The sequence below is a fragment of the Polypterus senegalus genome, chromosome 3 (assembly GCF_016835505.1).
Source record: "Polypterus senegalus isolate Bchr_013 chromosome 3, ASM1683550v1, whole genome shotgun sequence".
Classification (NCBI taxonomy): domain Eukaryota; kingdom Metazoa; phylum Chordata; class Cladistia; order Polypteriformes; family Polypteridae; genus Polypterus; species Polypterus senegalus.
Genome location: NC_053156.1, coordinates 127,647,164 through 127,665,560, shown reverse-complemented (window position 1 = coordinate 127,665,560; position 18,397 = coordinate 127,647,164). Strand labels below are relative to the sequence as shown.

Here is an 18,397-nt window from a genome sequence, read left to right as displayed (position 1 = left end):
ACTTTGGTCAAAATGTAAGCATTCGCTACTTATAAAAATAAAATAAAAATGCAATAAAAATACAGTACTGTCAAAACTTAACAGTTGCCTTGCATCTTTGACTCCTATATTTTTTTCTAATCGTTACTTTACACTTAAGATAAAACATTTTCGTGTACTGTATGTGAAATCCATGGAGTAAAGCTGACTTTCTCCTAGACTATTTCTCTTTGTAATCTCATGCCTTGCAAGTACTGTAAATGCTCTGGGTATTTATTAGTCCTTTCCAAAGCTAAAACAGGAGATCCGATGCTTAATCTATAGTTTGTGCATTCAAAGGTGTGTGTGTATGTGTGTGTGAATGTGTGCATGCACGTTTTAGGTGCAGTTTAGCTAGGAAAAGTTACACATTGGTTATTTATGAAGCAGGAATATTCTGATCATTCTGCATCCCTGGTGTGTGATCAGCATCCACAAGAAAGAGCATAACTCCAATGTTCCCCTTCATAAATAGGATCATCTTTTCAGCAAACGAGACTCTAATTCTTCCTGACGTAGATTGTCCTTCAATTAAACATTGCCAATAAAGAATTCCAGAAATTACCGTGTGGCTTTCAGTCAATGTTATAATAACATTTCATGGGGTGAAAAAAGGGAAGTACAGCAGCTTTGATCAATACTTTCTAAAACTCAGCTTTTGAAAAGTATCTGTGGTGAGTGGGACTGAAGGAGCTGGAGAGGCAGACGGGAAGGAGCGGGGCGAGGTGGAAGGGACCTTTGGGAGTGCTTTAAATAATGAAACTTGTAAAGCTCAGTTTCACAACTCCAGTACTTGAGTCATTTTACTGGTTTCCAATTAAGCTTAGGAATGATTTAAAATCCTTCTTCTTACATATAAAGCCTTAAAAGGCTTTGTTACTTACAAACTGGAATGTGCATTAAGATCTCAAAACATCAGCCTAATAAAGATTATTTATAAAGATAAAAGTATTAATAAAATAATAGCGGTTTCAGCTACAGGGTGGCAAAGCTGTGGAAGAATTTATTTGCTTATATACATGATGCCCCTTTGGTCTCCGATTTTAAATACAGGCTGAACTCTAACTACTTCAGTGTAGTATTCAATGATTATACTTGCTGAGTAGCTGATCGTATAGCATCTCTGTTTGTTAGTCATTTGTATAAAAATATAAGTAATAAAATAAGTATGAAATATTACTAACCCTTCTCTGTGTTCTGGCACAGGGTGCCACTACTCTACTTCCAATCCATTTTCCTGCCCACGGAAAAAAAATATCAGATACTGGGAGCACAAGAATCAAATGATAGAAATACCCTTGTTGCAATATTAGATGGCCCAGGACAAACTTATAGTTTAGATTTTCCAGGAGTGGAGGTCTCCAGGACTGTGACTGTGTCTGACTTTGTTTGTTATAACTGATAATGGACCCCAGTGTAGTTTAATGTTATCCTGGAAAGCTGTAGACTTGTTTGTTTTCTACATCTCCTCTGTCAACTCGCCATGTTAATGCTATTGGACAGATATGATAAGGTTCCATTTATGTTAATCAGTTTGGGAGTGCTTTGTCTTACTGTGTATTTAATGAAATCTGTACGTTTAAGTATACACATTACGTAATTAGTAAAGTTTGTAATTGCATTTTAACTATGAACCTATTACAGTACAGAGTCTACACTCTGAAGAGTGCTATACAAAAATAAGCAGAATTAAACTAAATTGAATATAAAAATATTAACGTCACTCAAACTGTGCAGGAGCAAAATGTAACACTGAATTGATTGAGAAATGCAGGAAATGTGAGAAAATATCAATAATAATATAAAGATTTATGATCGATAACATGTAAAAAGTGAAATTAATTTGCTAAGATAATAAAAACTATGAATAATAACGACAAAACCAAACACTTTGTTATTACACTCAGTGTACACTTTTGAGGTTTCTTTAATGAAAGGAAGCAGAACAGCTAGAAAACATAGAAAGAGGAAATAATTTACCAAAGAAGGAGAACCTGGAGCATAAACAAATACAATGATTAATATTTAATGCAAATTTTATTTTTTACTTACTGCTCTTGTTTCATAAAGTTCTAGCTTCTGAACACATCTAATTATAGGAGCTGATGTAGGCATGTTTTGCTGAAGACACTCTGATGATCTGTTCATAAAAGTAACAAAAAAGTATTTAGTATTTAGGAACCTTACATTATAATAGTGCATTTTTGAACAGGAAAGTATCAACTGTACTTTTCAACATGAAATAAAAAAGAAGGAAACACATAAGCAGCAAAATACAACTTTATCATCATTAACTAGAATTGGCTTCAAAAACTATCCAAAACTAACCTGTCACCTGTCAGGAGGAATGACGACACAAAGATATACTGTACAAAAAAATAAAAAAAGGTTAAGCTAGGTCTTAATAAACACAATGTATGATGTTCTTTCTTACTGTTCTAAAAAAACAGACATATATACAGTAAGATTCCTTGTAGTCTGACACAACACAGTGGTTATCACTGCTAACTTTTGCATAAAGCATCCTGGGTTCTAATCTCTTGCCCACTCATTGTCTGTATGTGAGTTAGCTGGCACCTTCTCCTGCGTGTAACTGGATTCTATGTTAGCTGGTAAGGTTAGCTGGCAATTCCAAACTGGCCCAGTGTGAGCATAGGTGTGTGTGACTGGGACCTGCCATAAAGTATTGCCCTGTCTGAAAAAGTTTCTTGTCTTGTGCCCAATGCTTTCAGTAGAGACACTACTGCCCAATAACCATGAATTGAATTAACTTGTTTGTTTAGCTAATAGCTAAGCTATCCCAATATCTCATCCAGAACTTCTAACTGGTTGTCATAGTGGTTGATCCAGATTCATACAACTCTATGCATAAAGAGGTGCTTTCTAGCTTCAGTCTTAAATGCACTTCCCCTTAATTTCCACGGGTGCTCTCAAGTACGCGATTCACCCTTACAACTTAAACAATTCGGCTTGATCTACATTATCAATGCATTGGAAGATTTTGAAGATGTGGATTAGATCCCCACACTGTCTCCTCTACTCAAGACTAAGCAGGTTTAATTATCTGATTCTGTTGGAGAAGGACATGTCCTTAAGTCCTGGGATAAACCTGGTTACTCTCCTCTGCACAACTTGATGCACTGCAACATCTTTTTGAAACGTGGTGACCAGAACAGTCCACAATACTCTAAACATAACGTTCATGGGTTTATTTCAACAGTTTTTACTATACACTGATCCCTCGCAATATCGCGCTTCGACTTTTGCGGCTTCACTCCATTGCAGATTTTAAATGTAAGCATATCTGAATATATATCACGGATTTTTCGCTGGTTCGCGGATTTCTGCGGACAATGGGTCTTTTAATTTATGGTACATGCTTCCTCAGTTTGTTTGCCCAGTTGATTTCATACAAGGGACGCTATTGGCGGATGACTTAGAAGCAACCCAATCAGAGCATGTATTACGTATTAAATAAAACTCCTCAATGATATACGATATGCTTCCCGCGCGGTGCTTGATTGTTTGCTTTTCTCTGTCTCTCTCACTCTCTCTGCCTGACGGAGGGGGTGTGAGCAGAGGGGCTGTTTGCACAGAGGCTGTTTGCCTAGAGGATACGGACGCTCCTCTAAAAAATGCCTCTTTATCGCAGTGCTTCGGCATACTTAAAAGCCCAAAAGCATGTATTGATTTTTTGATTGTTTGCTTTTCTCTCGTGCTCTCTCTCTCTCTGGCATTCTCTGCTCCTGATACGCATTCCTTTGAAGAGAAGATATATTTGCATTCTTTTAATTGTGAGAAAGAACTGCCATCTCAGTCTTGTCATGGAGCACAGTTTAAACTTTTCACTAAAGGGTGTTATTTCATGTCTAGAGGGCTCCAATAATGTTAACAGTGTGGGAGAGTTTATAAGGGCTTAAAATACATATAAAAATAACCATACAAACATATGGTTTCTACTTCGCGGATTTTCATCTATCGCTGGGGGTTCTGGAACGCAAAACCCGTGATCGAGGAGGGATTACTGTATAACCTAACATTTTATTCATTTAACATTGTGTCAAAATAAAACACTAAACACTTTTTAGAGCTTACTTCATTTGGCACATTTCTCCCATTCTTGTATTTCTAATTCACATTCCTTTTGTCTGTGTACAGAACTTTGCCCTGTTCTACATTAAACTGCATTTTTCACAGTTGTTTGGCAGGATCTTCCTCTTCTGAACCCATGCTGGCTGTTACTTATGAAATTATTTTCTTTTTTTTTCTTTATTATTTTATTGAAACTACACAACAGGCTTTGAAAAAGAACCAATTTGATTTTTTTCAGTTTCAAATAGTATATAACATCACACTGACTTAGAATAGGAGAGTTAGGATTCTTCCAGTTTAGCAAGATAAGTCTACGTGCCAATAGTGAAATAAAGGCAATTACAGTTTGTTTGTCCTTCTCCACTTTAAACGCATCTGGAAATACACCAAACACAGCCGTTAGTGGACTAGGAGGAATTGTGACACCAAGGCTGTCCGATAGGCATTTAAAGATTTTGGTCCAGAATGATGTTAATTTGGCGCAGGTCCAGAACATGAGGCCTAGTTGGCAGGAACTTGATTGCAGCGTTTGCAGGTTGAATCTTCCCATTGAACATTTTGGACAATTTTAAGCGAGACAGATGTGCTTAATATATAATTTTGAGTTGAATAATTGTATGCTTTGCACATATGGAGTGAATTCTCCCCACATTGCTACATTCCACTCCTTTTCTGAGATGTTGAGTGAGAAATCCTTTTCCCAATGATCTCTTGGATCTTTGAAAGGGAGGGACTCAAAAATGGTTTTATATTTTGCAGAATGAAATTATTTTAATATAGGTACTTTTCTAATTTATTTCTTACTACAGTTTCCATAATTTTACATGGTACAGAAGAAAGACTTTTAAGTCTATAATTATCATGATCCATTTTGTCTCCTTTCTTGCGGATTAGAGTTTGCTTATTTCCTGTCCTCAGAAACTTCTCTTTTTTCAAGTGACGGCTCAAATGTGCCAAATAAGGTATATCTGAGGAAAACTCTAAAACCCCAAATGGCTAGCATATGGGCCAAGGATGTGAACATGGTTATGTATAATAATTTAAAATTAGGACTTTATTGAGAAATAGCCTGTGAACAACTGTCTGACCAAAATAAACCTGCTTATGAGAATAACAACAATTCGTAGTGTTGGTCATTAACTTAACAATTAAATTAGGCTTAGTGCACTACCTAGCATTTACAGTTTGCTTTACTAATAATAAGTTGTTCGGGTTGAGAATGCTTGTCTACATAATGTAATTTTCACAAACAACAACATCAACACATACTGTATTTCATTAGTACAATTCTACATATTGAACGTAGCTCCAAGTGCTTACAAGATAACACAGAAAAAGTTAGAAGAAAAAAGTCGAAATAGATCATAAAATAGGAATTAATAAATACCAAAAATAATAGATAAGAATAAATCTATACGGACGTACACAGTATAGATACAAGTAATGGAAATTGTTTAATTGAATTACTTTTGCACTCGGTGACTGAAAATGCATTCTTAGTTCATTAGCCGAATTTTATTTCACTTACTATACGATACGTATCATTCACAGCTTGCTCAATTATGATCTTAAAGTAACAGACATGAATGCAAAAAAATAACATTATCAGACCTCTAAGAGATATTCCATAACATAAAGATGCTTGTTCAGTAGTAACCAAAGGCTGGCTTATTGTTAGATTATTATAATCAGAAATGTATACAATATGAAATACAAGTCTCTTCATGTATTACGACAATGTCAGCATCAAACAAAAAACGGTTTTTGATATTACTTTAATTTACCTGAAGAATTATTTAACCTACATTCATAATTCCAATTAAACACAAATTACCTGCAAAGTGAATTTAAGAGAAATTAGCTTATGTTTAGAGAATTACCGTGTAGTCTGGCCAATTTGTAATACAATGTATCATTATTATATCTAGGAAATACACCTTAATTCTGCAAAATACCAATAACGCTGTTAAAGAAGAGAAGACATAACCTAAACAAATCTTACATTAGCCGGCAGAGTGAAGGGAAGATGTTTCCATCATGTGACAAATATCACGTGCGCCAATGAATACGGAAGCCCACGCATCCAAAATCTAATAACTCGCGGTTTGCGACAATGAGATCAGTGCTAAAGCATTCCTCGGGTGGTGGCGAATATTTTGCTAAATCACTGTTTTAACGTTTCGTGCCACATTATTGCTCTGTTGTGCTTACCAGCGCCCACCAAATTGATCTTTGCTCATTTTGCTATTTTAGGTAGCTCGCTGTCATTTCAATGATGTCTCGCTTTAGCCACAGTACAATGGAGATCGAGGGACTGTAGCAGGTTTTCCCTTTTGGCAGGCTACCCATTGAAGCTGCTAATTCGAATTATGGAATACCAGCGCATACTGGAGGTGGCTCAACGATGGCATCCTTCCTAGGGGGCTGCTACTTATCAGCGCTGTTACAATTTAACTTATGAAATATTAATTATATTACAGATTGATCAAAAGTAGAAGCTAAGAAACTAATGTGGTCCAGAGTCAGCATGTTGCAAGATGTGTCGGACAATAAGAACAGGGAAAAACAACTACAGTATATAGGATTTAGTTAATCAGGGTAGGAGGAAAAAGAAGCAAGACGTCATCAGACTTTAGACTAGGACGTACAGTAAATGCCTTATCACTCTTTACTTATATCCTGCAGGTCCGCAGTGGTTACAACTTTTCACTTTAACCAATTTCTTAATTAGAACTCGTTCATATACAGTACTGCTGCTGGACTTAGTTTTAGTTAACTTGCTTGTTATGATTATGAACCCTTGATTATCTATTTTAGTTTTCATTCAGATTTTAATTATTACCTGTTTTCTTAATCATCCATACTGAGGTGGAAATGACAAAGGAACCGCCAGCTCTCCAGCTAAAATGCTTCCATTTAAACGTGTGTATATGTATCATGAAGTTTCAGCAATGTTTCAAAATAAATGAATAAGAAAGGGAGTACCAAGAAGAGCAAATCTATTCCAGATGACATAATTTATGTCTAATACTTTCAGAAAACAAAAATTCTACTGTGTGATAAAGATTTCTCTTAGAGGATTAAAGATCTGCACAGAGCTACAGAAGAGTCAGCACCAAAGGGCACAAGGATCTTTCAAGACACAGGATAACACTATGCATTGTGTTTATGACATAGACTTCTGTTGCAGATTTAGCTTCAAATGTTTGTATATATATATATATATATATATATATATATATATATATATATATATATATATATATATGTATACATATAAACATGTTGAAAAATCTCTAATCCTGAAACCTACGTCTGCATTAATCACTTAAGGTCTGTGGTCTGTAGTAGCCCAGGTGGACCAAACCACAAATCTTTAGGAGCGGGTGAACAATTACTAAAAAATTTCTATGACATAAATGAAATGTCGGCATTTCACACACTAACAAATATCGTCATGGCAATTGCAAGCGAAACTCGTGACTTTTTTTAAAGCCGAGGCGCAGGGAGTATAATATTCATGGGAGAAAGAGTGAGAGTATATCCCTTTTACAAAGATATCCTTCCCATATGTAAGTGAATAAAATGCACGATTGCGCTTTGAAACCGCGATAGTGTGAAATTTAAAATAAGATCGTTACCCCCTTCCCTGCTTTGTTCAACGAAGTTTTTCTCTCCATAATGTGTAAGATGTGCACAGTACAAGTAAACCCACTAAACAGAAATCGCAGTCTGTCATGCTTAAACCAAAGCGAATAACGAGCAATAAACGTGGACTTCACATCAAAGATATGCGATGCCTTTGCAGTTGCTCGATCAAAGGTAATGATACATCTTTAAATGTTGGACATTGTTTTCGTTAAAACTACATTTCCCAGTAATCCCTGCTCCTGATCACCAGCGCTTGCTCTTGTCTCTATGGCTACACAACGCTACAACAGACATGAGTAAAACACCAACTCTAGAATAATCGCGCCCTGAAGTCGCAACAGGGAAACTGCGTAAGTTACCGATATTTTAAGCAAATTTACATTTGTATATGTTTATCTACAGTCAGGGTATTTGACTGTTTGAATAAGCATTAGGCCAGCTGTTTCAAAAAAGTTATCTTCTTTTTTTAATGTAAACCATTGTCACTTCGGGATTTTACTTGTTTCAGTTCGGATTTCATTATTTTTTCTTTCTTTTCTTTTTTTTTGCAGTTTAGAATAAAGGGACTTAACTTTTAAAACTGAGACACAGATCAAGGACTGATAAAGCAACATATGTGCATATGTATTCTTTAACACATTAAATCCAAAATGCTGGAGTCTTAGCTGGTAAAAGATAATGTTATAGTCATTCTCCAGCGTAGTGAATTATAGGTTTAAGTTTTGATTTTTATGTACTTTTTTAACCCCCTAGGGAAATTGTCATTTCGCATGAGAGTTAAGTTATAAACAAATAATTTGTTAATGCTAAGAGCGCAATAGCATTGTCAGAATTTTACTAAACAAAAAGGAAAACTGAGAGACTTAAGTTTCCAGGGGGCCCGATCAAGCTATATGAACTATGTAGCATTTTAAGTCTTTAAATAATACGAAACGTAACACTGGAATATGAAAATATGTATGTAATATGATGTGTGTAGTTAAGACAATTAACTTTTGAAACCATTTGAAAAATAAAAGTATAGGTAGCATAATGATTAGTGCCTCGTCGTTTACAGTACTTTGTTCCTAACCCTGCCCCGATTTCTTAGTCCTCCACTCAGTGTCTCTCACTCTGATCCCACCACAGTCAGTTCGTGTAAGCCGGTGGAGCGAACTGTGACAATAGTTTTAATATGTCATCCTGAAACATGGACCTTCGTGACACAATATGATACGATAAAAAAGTTTCGTTTTGTTTTTTCTGCAGTTATGATGCTACTATATGCCATCTTACAATTTTATAATTTTGAGTTACACCCTCAATTTTTGGCAATAATAAAATAGCACTTTTTCCTGAGTGATTTAAGTTAACATTTTTAGAAATGAAACTTCTTTTTATTTTGGACTTTTCCAGAAAAAACAACAAGTAATCATTCAACTAAGAGTTGGTTAATCCGACTTTTTTATCATTTACTAGAGATGGGTGTGTATTTTTTTTCTCGCCATAAAAATGAAAAGATTGCTATACTGTATATCAATAGTTAGAAAAAGTATTAAAATGGCTCCTGTGTTAGTCTGTTTTGTATGTTTTTCTTCACAGTAATGTAGTGGTAACAAGCTTTTTTTTGTATGAATAATTATGTTCTCGCCTTTTTTGTTTAAATAAATTTCAAATACCTTATTCATCTGAATATACACTGCCTTGCCTTAATATATATAGATAGATAGATAGATAGATAGATAGATAGATAGATAGATAGATAGATAGATAGATAGATAGAGAGCTGTGAATTTAGCAGTGAACATTTTAGAATAGTATTTTATTATGTAAAATGAAAATTGAAAATTGGGTCCCCAATGAGCTAAAGATGGAAAAAAAATCATTATCTCTGTAGTGCAAATTTTACCTGAGTATTTTTCCTCAAATTTAAAAAGCTCTAGCATTTTATTATGGTAACTACTGTAAATACTTACATGCAGACACATTACACACATAAACAGACATGTCAGGAACTAGTCGAATTATATTCAGAGAATCCTAAAATGTGAAACTCAAAGTCAAAACTTTGATGTAGTTGCAATACTTTCCTTATATATACAGCATGCACCTGTAGTCTATGTAGTTATCTCTGTAGAGCAAAATCTACTGGAGTGATTTTGTTTCAAATCAATAGGCTTCAAATATTTTATAATGTTAATATTATGAAAAGTTTTATACAGACTGAGTGATTTGTTTACTTCATCACTAGTTACTTCATCCATAGTCTCACATCCTAAGAGACGGACACTCAGTTGGACAGACACCACTCCAAAAGTGTGAAAACATAGAACCACTCCACAGACAACAAGGGTACCTAAACTTCATAAATAAAATATGACTCAAGAACGCATATAATCAGTCCATGTGTTTCACCCTCGCTTTTTAGTCTGTTTAGTTCATAATCGACATTACATCTTCATTTAAAACATATGCCTTGCATAAAGTATTTTTTTGCACAAATGAATTCCTGACATGCATTCTTTTGAAGAGAAGATATATTTGCATTCTTTTAATTGTGAGAAAGAACTGTCATCTCTGTCTTGTCATGGAGCACAGTTTAAACTTTTGACTAAAGGGTGTTATTTCATGTCTAGAGGGCTCTAATAATGTTAACAATGTGGGAGAGTTTATAAGGGCTTAAAATATATAAAAATAACCATACAGACATATGGTTTCTACTTCGCGGATTTTCACCTATCGCGGGGGGTTCTCGAACGCAACTCCCACGATCGAGGAGGGATTACTGTATTGCTTAACTGCTTTGTTTATTTATGCATTTATGTCCTACATTATTTGATGTGACCACTGGGGGGCGTTTTAGTACTCTAAACCCCAGACATGCCCTGGTTTTGAATAAAAGGGTTTACTCTGAGACTTGGGAGTTATTCCAGTGCCAGGGTATGGCCCATTGGAAGCACGTCTGAGTCATGTGGAAGCCTCACATAGTAGGAATTATGCATTCATGCAACAACCCCTGATGGCACCCACAGAACCAAACAAGGCTTCCACATGGGAATATAGTTCCTGGCATGCCATACAGGTAGCATCACCCAGGGTTGCTGCCACCTAGCATGTTGGGGGATCATGTAGTCCTGATAGGTCATCTCCCCCAGTACATCTATCACAACCTGCCAGAATACTAGCATACCCACTTCCACACTGACATCTTCTGCCAAGCTCCTGGCTAAGGCAGGGAACACCCTGCAACTCTTCCTGTTCACTTGCAACCTGGGCCTTCTGGCTAGGCGAAGGAAGGGAGCCCATCCTGTATGCCAGCCATTATACAGAATAAACATCTATGTAAAAATACACATCTTATGTGTTTTTAAACACATTTATGCAAATTGTGTTTGTTCAAGATTTGCCAAAGATGGGAAACTGAAAAATGTTTATACAATTATTTAAAAAAATTTGCTAATTCAGCATAAGATCCAATATAAACTCTCAATGACTCACAGGCAGCATACAGTTAAATTCAATATATAAAATGTAATTAAATTATTTTTGCTCTTTAATTCTATATTTATTAAACTTGTGCATTAGTTAATTATGAACAATGAAACCCATTTTCCATCCACCATCAAACATGCTTAATTCTGAAGATAACCAACCTTGGCTGGGTCACTAGTCTATTATAGGACACAATTACAACTTGACAATATAGAGACTCCAAATCAATGAACACAATGGCCTTTGGGATGTAGATGGAAATTCAGAGTACTTAGTGAAAAATTCTCACAGACTGGGGGAGAATATGCAAGCTCCAAACACATAGGGATATAGCTGAGATTAGAACCCAGGGTGCTGGAGTTTTAAGACAGCAATAACCCAACATGGTGAAACCAAACCTCAAAATGCATTTTTAGAAAAATAAACTAAAATTGCATAGTCTACTTACCAAAACTAAAAAAATATAAATATTCCAGTCCTAGTGGAATGATCGCAAAAACCTTCTTTTACTTTCTTAAATGTAGACAATGGTGCCTAAAGAACTCGAAAATGAAAATGAGCTGATGCCATTGGTAGATAATTTAGTAGATGATGAAGCCGAGAAAGAGTTTCTTCTGTCGAAGCCAACATGTTTCATTATTATTGGAAAACCTGTAAGTATTTGGTTTTTTAATGTATCCTAGTTTATAGATGTTTTATTGGCTGATAAGAAATACTATTAGTTATCATATTCAGAATTGTTTTCTTTTAAATATATAATTTTCCTCTTAGAATGTAAATTGATTTGATTGATTTGTTCCAGAACAGCATGCCAGTTGTGGAATAATGGGCTTTGCTTAGTAATATTGTATTGGTAAATGTTAAAAGAACATCAATCCATATTTGAAACTGGCTTGTGGGCCTAATAATTTGATATGTAAAAGGTTAAGTGAGAATAACTGGGTAACATTGCAAATGATTACTTAATTTAAAAAAAATGAAGCAGCACAGAGGTTAGCATTACTGCCTCAGTGATCCACTGTCTAAGGTTCAAACTGAGAGCTCTTTTGTTGTCTGCGAAGAGTTTACATGTTCTGCATGTGTCTGTGTGGATTTCCTTAAATGTACTCCACCAAATCACAAAGGTGTACACATGTTGTGCTAGAATATATTACATTGAGCTATCTAATTTATCACTTTTTTTAAATAACAGGGCGTAGGGAAAAGTACCTTAGCCAAGATGATTTCAATGGCATGGAATTGTGTCCTTATTGATGGTAAGAACTGTTCAAGTTACTCAATGTATTTTATTGATTTCTGTTTAATGTAAATCTTAAAGCAATATTTGTCACCATTTTTTTCAGCTGCTGACCTTATTAATCAACATATAAGCAGGAACACAGAACATGGTATTAAGGTATAATGAAATGCAGTTATTCATTTTCTAAACACGCTTTTGCCAATAAATGGTTGTGTGAAATTAAGGGCTGGTGCCAGCTAAGGTGGTGTTAACCAGTAACATCTCCTTTTCACTCTGAAAGTCAAAAGTGAACACTGTTTACAATGTTAGACACTTTTTGCTTTGAAAAGACAGGATACTCTCAACAAAAATACAAATGGTCAGGTCACAAGGGAATGTATAGGGAAAAATTAAGATGAGCTTGGAGTAACTAGAGATTGGAATAAAGAGAACAATGAAAATAAAGCTACATTTGGAATAATAGAATGAACCCATTTAATGAATTAATTTTTGCTAAGAAAGACAAATATGAGGGTACTTAGGCAATAACAGACATGCTTCTGGCAGCATGCTGTCAAGAATGTGATTTTTGGTCTCCTTCAATGAATAGTTACCTTATCTTACCTGACCTCTTACATTTGGCTTATTGCTGCTGGAGCTGGCCCTGGTTTTCTGGCAAATCAGACCTCTGGCATGTATTAAAATTATCCTCAAGCATTATCTGAATAAATTAATTCAGAATTAAAACAAATAAATAATCCCACTTGATGTAATGAAAACTAATGTTTCACATTATTGTTGATAGGATGCTGCATTTTGGGAGAATAGCAATATTTTGGACATGAATAATGTAGAACACGTCAATGAATAACAGTATTGGACTTTTTAGCTTTTGCAGGTACTTCATGAAGGGGAAAGTCTCTCAGAAGAATTGGTTACAACCCTTATTCTAGACAAGCTGAACTCAGCAGAGGTTGAACATTATGGTAATAATTTTAATATTTTGTCTTTTTACCTAATCCAAACTTTGGTAACTGTGAAAATATTTTACCTTCAATACACAGAAGAAATGATAGTGTTTCTCTACATTTAGTGACACTTATCCAGTCTGTTAATCTATTATAAATTAAATGCAAATTCAAGGCAATTTTGGAAATCAGCACAGTCAGTTAGTTTGCTGGCCAAAATGCCATTCATGCAGGAAAAAGAACTTCTGCTTAGAAGTAAGTAACAAAAAAAAAACAAAAAAAAAAACTAGAATGTAAATGGAAAAGGGATGTCTACATTTTGGCCACTAACTGTAACATTTATTTTTATAGCTCTTTTTACTTTTTTTGATTCATCATAGAATTGATCATAAATTGTAGGCTGGGAGTGTTAATTTCAAAAGTTATCTTATAATGGCAAAAATTAGTACAATGCATTGTGAAGAAACCAGGTAGCATCATGCTTTATGGACAGCAGGGGGTGCTTTCTTTGCAGAAGTGGGTTGTACAAAATCTTCAGTCTCAAGTTGGTGTAAGTAGGTTCCCACAAGCCACCAGAGGGTACTATATTGTGTTGTCACAGGTATCCTGAGAAGGACAGGTTGTCCCTCACCTGTATTCTTCAATGTGTTATCAATGTACTTGCTATTACATTTTTGTAGGACTTTTGGTCATTTTTTCTTGGTCATGTGTTTTCTAATATAACAAATACATGTTTGAAGTCTCTTTTGAGGTTCAGTGCTTATTTAAAGTTACAGAAATAGTTTTTTGGCATTTCATTTTGGCAATTTTTTTTGATGTGGAATGCGGCTAATTTTTTGACTTCTGTTGTTAGCAATTCTGGTCTTAGTTCCCGGGGACATGGTCTGTGAGGTTGCAGATTCTGATATCATTGGTTGACAACAATTATTTTGACTACCCAGTGTTTGCCACTAGCCTAGTTCTCTTCTTCTGGTTCTTTCCTAATTTTGCTAATGATTCCTCTGTTGCTTAACACTTTTCTGCTGGAAAGTTGCCGAGGCACCAGGGGCCACTGAAAAGGTCTCTAGTGAAGCAGCCACAAGGCTTCTTAATGTTATACTTCCCAGCTTTACTGAAAAGTGAAGGTGAGCTAGTGTTTAAACACTCAAATGACCACCAGTATGGTGAGTTAGAAATGGAAAAGCAGGCAAGGGCTTGCTTGTCAGCAGGAAAAGTGGACAGACTAGGAAATAAATAAGTATTGGAGAGTGTCAGAGAGATAATGTGACTGTTTAAAAAGTTTTTTTTATTGGGAAAGAGGATCGCTGTACCAACAGATGGAGATGTGCCAGAGACCCATATAGATAAGCCCAGAGCGGCACCAGGATAGTCGTGTTTTCCTCTTTTTTATATATACTTTAGCTGTGCTTGTCATATTTTTGTCTGTTTTATAAACACTGTAATGTGTATGTTGTACCTGTATATATAGAAGTCTCAGTTTCAGATATGGTAAATGTGAGGTTTTCTGCAGACAGAAAAGGACTGTTGTGATGCTTAGGGAAAAAAAAGAAAATCTAAAATGTATACGGGGAACAATTTCCCTTACATTTTATTAAATAGCTGCATATTTGTATGGTGTATAACTGACATGGTTGATATGAAGAGTTCTTTTCCATTAGATGACCTATCACTCAATCTGTTACCAATGTTTAAATGCTAAAGTAAAAACTTACTTTGCAGGTTATGTTTTATGTTGCTTGCCATCAATGTCAGAAGACTATCTGAAAATTCCTGAACAGATCCAGCTTCTGAAAAATCTGAAAATGAAGACAGATTTCATAATAAATATAAAGGTAAGACCAGATTTCCATTGAATTTTCCTGATGATAATTTTTTCCCTTACTCCATGAACCTGTAATAAACAAGTTCAGAAAATGAAAGAATGTCTTGCATTTGCACACAGTGACACCTTTGCGGTAAAGAAAATATTTTAAAATATATAATGTGACATAATTCACAGTAATTTGTGCTCTATAAAGGTCTAACTATTATTTGGATCCCTTTTTCCTTTCTGTTTCAGTTAATTCCCTTACATCCTCACAATTCCTAAAATTTAGTAATTTATCTATGCAGTCATTCACTTTGCGCTGCTGTTGTGACATGGGTTTTGTACAAGCCAGTGTATTTATTAAAAGTGGTGAGGATGAACACTGGTGAGAATTACAATATCATGGCAGTGGGGCCTGAAACATATCCTCATGATATTAGACACCTCTACCAGGGCACCTAAGTAGAGTAGGGTGTACTCACAAAACTCTTTCCTAATGATCCCAACTTTCAGTACATAGCTACACAGATCATCTTAAAATAGCAAAGATTTTGAAATACTTTTTTTATTTGAGCTGACAGTTAAATACAGTGATCCCTCCTCGATCACAGGGTTACATTCCAGAACCCCCCGCGAAAGGTGAAAATCCGCGAAGTAAAAACCATACGTTTATATTGTTATTTTTGTATTGTCATGCTTGGGTCACAGATTTGCACAGAAACACAGGAGGTTGTAGAGACAGGAACTTTAAAACACTGCAAACAAACATTTGTCTCTTTTTCAAAAGTTTAAACTGTGCTCCATGACAAGAGAGAGATGACAGTTCCGTCTCACAATTAAAAGAATGCAAACATATCTTCCTCTTCAAAGGAGTGCGCTTCAGGAGCAGAGAATGTCAGAGAGACAGAGAGAGAGAAAAGCAAACAATCAAAAGTCAATAGGGCTGTTCGGGCTTTTAAGTATGCAATGCACCGCCCGACAAAGCAGCCGCAGGGAAGGGAACAATGTGAAGGTAGTCTTTCAGCATTTTTTAGAGGAGTGTCTGTATCCTCTAGGCCAGTGCGCAAACAGCCCCTCTGCTCATACCCCCTCCGACAGGAGCAGAGAATGTCAGAGAGAGAGGGAGAGAAAAGCAAACAATCAAAAATCAATAGGTGCTATTCTGGCTTTTAAGTATGCAAAGCGCGGGAAGCATATCGTATATCATTGAGGAGTTTTATTTAATACATAATACGTGCTCTAATTGGGTAGCTTCTCAGCCATCCATCAATAGCGTCCTATGTATGAAATCAACTGGGCAAACCAACTGAGGAAGCATGTACCATAAATTAAAAGACCCATTATCCGCAGAAATCCACGAACCACCAAAAACTACGTGATATATATTTAGATATGCTTATATATAAAATCCGCGATGGAATGAAGCTGCAAAACTCGAAGCGCGATATAGAGAGGAATCACTGTATGCAATATATTCTCCTCCCAAGCATCACACTTAAGTGAGTTTACTGAATGTACTTTACTCTGCATGTGTCATGATTCAGTTTATGCTTATCCCACTTATGCATTACTTTCATATTGCTTATTTTTAATCTGTATATTTTTTTTTGTTGTTTTTTAATCAGAGTTTAGCTTTTTTTACTAAATATATACACAGATCAATGGTGATGCAATATTAACTTAAAAAATAGTGATCTGTATTGTATATGTCAAAGATTTAGGATGAAAAAAATAATCTCTTATATATATTTCTCTTCTGGTTCGTCATGCTTCCTCTTCAAACCTGGTCCCCCCCCCACACGCAGCCCACATGGCATTTCTCAATTCCTATTCCTCCTCTTCCAAACCCTTCCCCAAGCTGCCTGCAGCCTCCCATACAACCCCACACCACTTTTCTCAATTCCTATTCTTCCTTCGGACTACCATGTTCCCCGCTTCTCTCTCATGACCCCATTGGTGTCACGTCACCGCCCTATATCTAGCCTGACCGCATGACCTTTCACTTCGGCCATGTGTGTGCCTGGGAGTCTTTTCCGTAGCCTGCTACAGGAAGCTACTCTCTCGATCATTGCCATTGGATTCGCTCCTTGCTATTTTGGTTATACTGCAACGGTTGTACTGCGACAGTTGTTTCCTAAGCCTTTGTTATAAAATGAATGACAGTATCTTCTCTGTCGACAGGTTTTTGTACAACGTCATCTGCATTCCAGGATCCGGCAAATGCCTGTTCCTATTAGTGGGTTATTTCTTGATGAAAAATGGTTGACGAAGTCAATGTACTCTCACTATGACATAGGGCAGTAGATTTCGTTGCATCACATTTGGACAGATTTGGAGACGTTCTTCCTGTTGTTGTGATAACTCGACTTGCGTTGGAAAGAGCAAGTCAGGAGTACTATTAATACATGGCAGCATCTGGTGTTTATGGTGGTGAAGCTAAAATTCAAGCTCTTTCCAAGATTAGATCTTTCGACTCATTATCTGTCATCTCCAGCAAAACACCTATTCACAACTGCGTCTTTTAAGAACTATTTCTTTCTTCTTGATTTCTGAATTTCTTTCTCACTGTTTTCCGTTCCTACGCCGTATGTTACGGTGGGCATTGGCTAGTATTCTATATTACAGTTTAACACTGAATTAGATTTTGAGATACTACACTTTATTAGCAATGTCTCATAAAGACTGTGAACTTTGTACAGTTTAAAATGAATAAATCACTCCTTTTCAGTCAGCCTTTAAAAACCTTTCTAAAAATGCTTAATCACTAGTGCACACTCATTTCCTTATGTTTCTATGGGTGGGATCTAAGTGTAATGACAGAAGCTGCTACTTCATATTGCTTAATCCTTAGCTTCCATACTTAAAGTGATGCCTTATGTATAAATTGTGCTTGCTATTTTTATGAGGATTACACCTAGTGCTAATATTTCCTCCAGCTGTTCCAAGACATGCTGTTAAGTTGATCAATAACTGTTAATGTGACTCTGGGTCTGTGCTTCTGTGTGCTGCTTATGTCCCTTCCACATACATTTCCTTGCTCCCGCTGTTGTACATCCTATCTACCCATAATCCCAAAAAGAAAAAAGCATGTATGGAAAAATAAAATGAAAAACAGATGTTATTCTGTTTACTTAATGCTACCATGCTAAAGCTCCTGGTATAATATTCCAA

At 35.8% G+C, this 18,397-nt stretch overlaps 2 protein-coding genes across 7 annotated transcripts in view; one reads left to right on the top strand and one right to left on the bottom strand.

Annotated features, from left to right (window-relative positions):
• The window catches only part of fig4a (FIG4 phosphoinositide 5-phosphatase a), a 340,932-nt gene extending 334,775 nt beyond the window's left edge, over positions 1-6,157 (bottom strand). For 2 of the 5 annotated variants that reach the window (XM_039747917.1, XM_039747913.1), the window contains exons 1-2: positions 6,113-6,157; positions 2,071-2,158 (exon numbers count right to left, since the gene is read on the bottom strand). In XM_039747917.1, coding sequence (XP_039603851.1) covers positions 2,071-2,133 — 63 coding nt within the window. In that variant the 5' untranslated portion in view covers positions 2,134-2,158; positions 6,113-6,157. The other 3 variants (XM_039747915.1, XM_039747914.1, XM_039747916.1) reach the window with 3 other exon arrangements.
• A 1,891-nt stretch (positions 6,158-8,048) lies between these two features.
• Positions 8,049-18,397, top strand: part of ak9 (adenylate kinase 9) — a 115,875-nt gene continuing 105,526 nt past the window's right edge. For both annotated transcript variants that reach the window (XM_039747912.1, XM_039747910.1), the window contains exons 1-6: positions 8,049-8,111; positions 11,757-11,885; positions 12,425-12,488; positions 12,576-12,628; positions 13,341-13,437; positions 15,139-15,251. In XM_039747912.1, the coding sequence (XP_039603846.1) occupies positions 11,760-11,885; positions 12,425-12,488; positions 12,576-12,628; positions 13,341-13,437; positions 15,139-15,251 (453 nt within the window). In that variant the 5' untranslated portion in view covers positions 8,049-8,111; positions 11,757-11,759. The remainder of the gene's footprint in view (positions 8,112-11,756; positions 11,886-12,424; positions 12,489-12,575; positions 12,629-13,340; positions 13,438-15,138; positions 15,252-18,397) is intronic.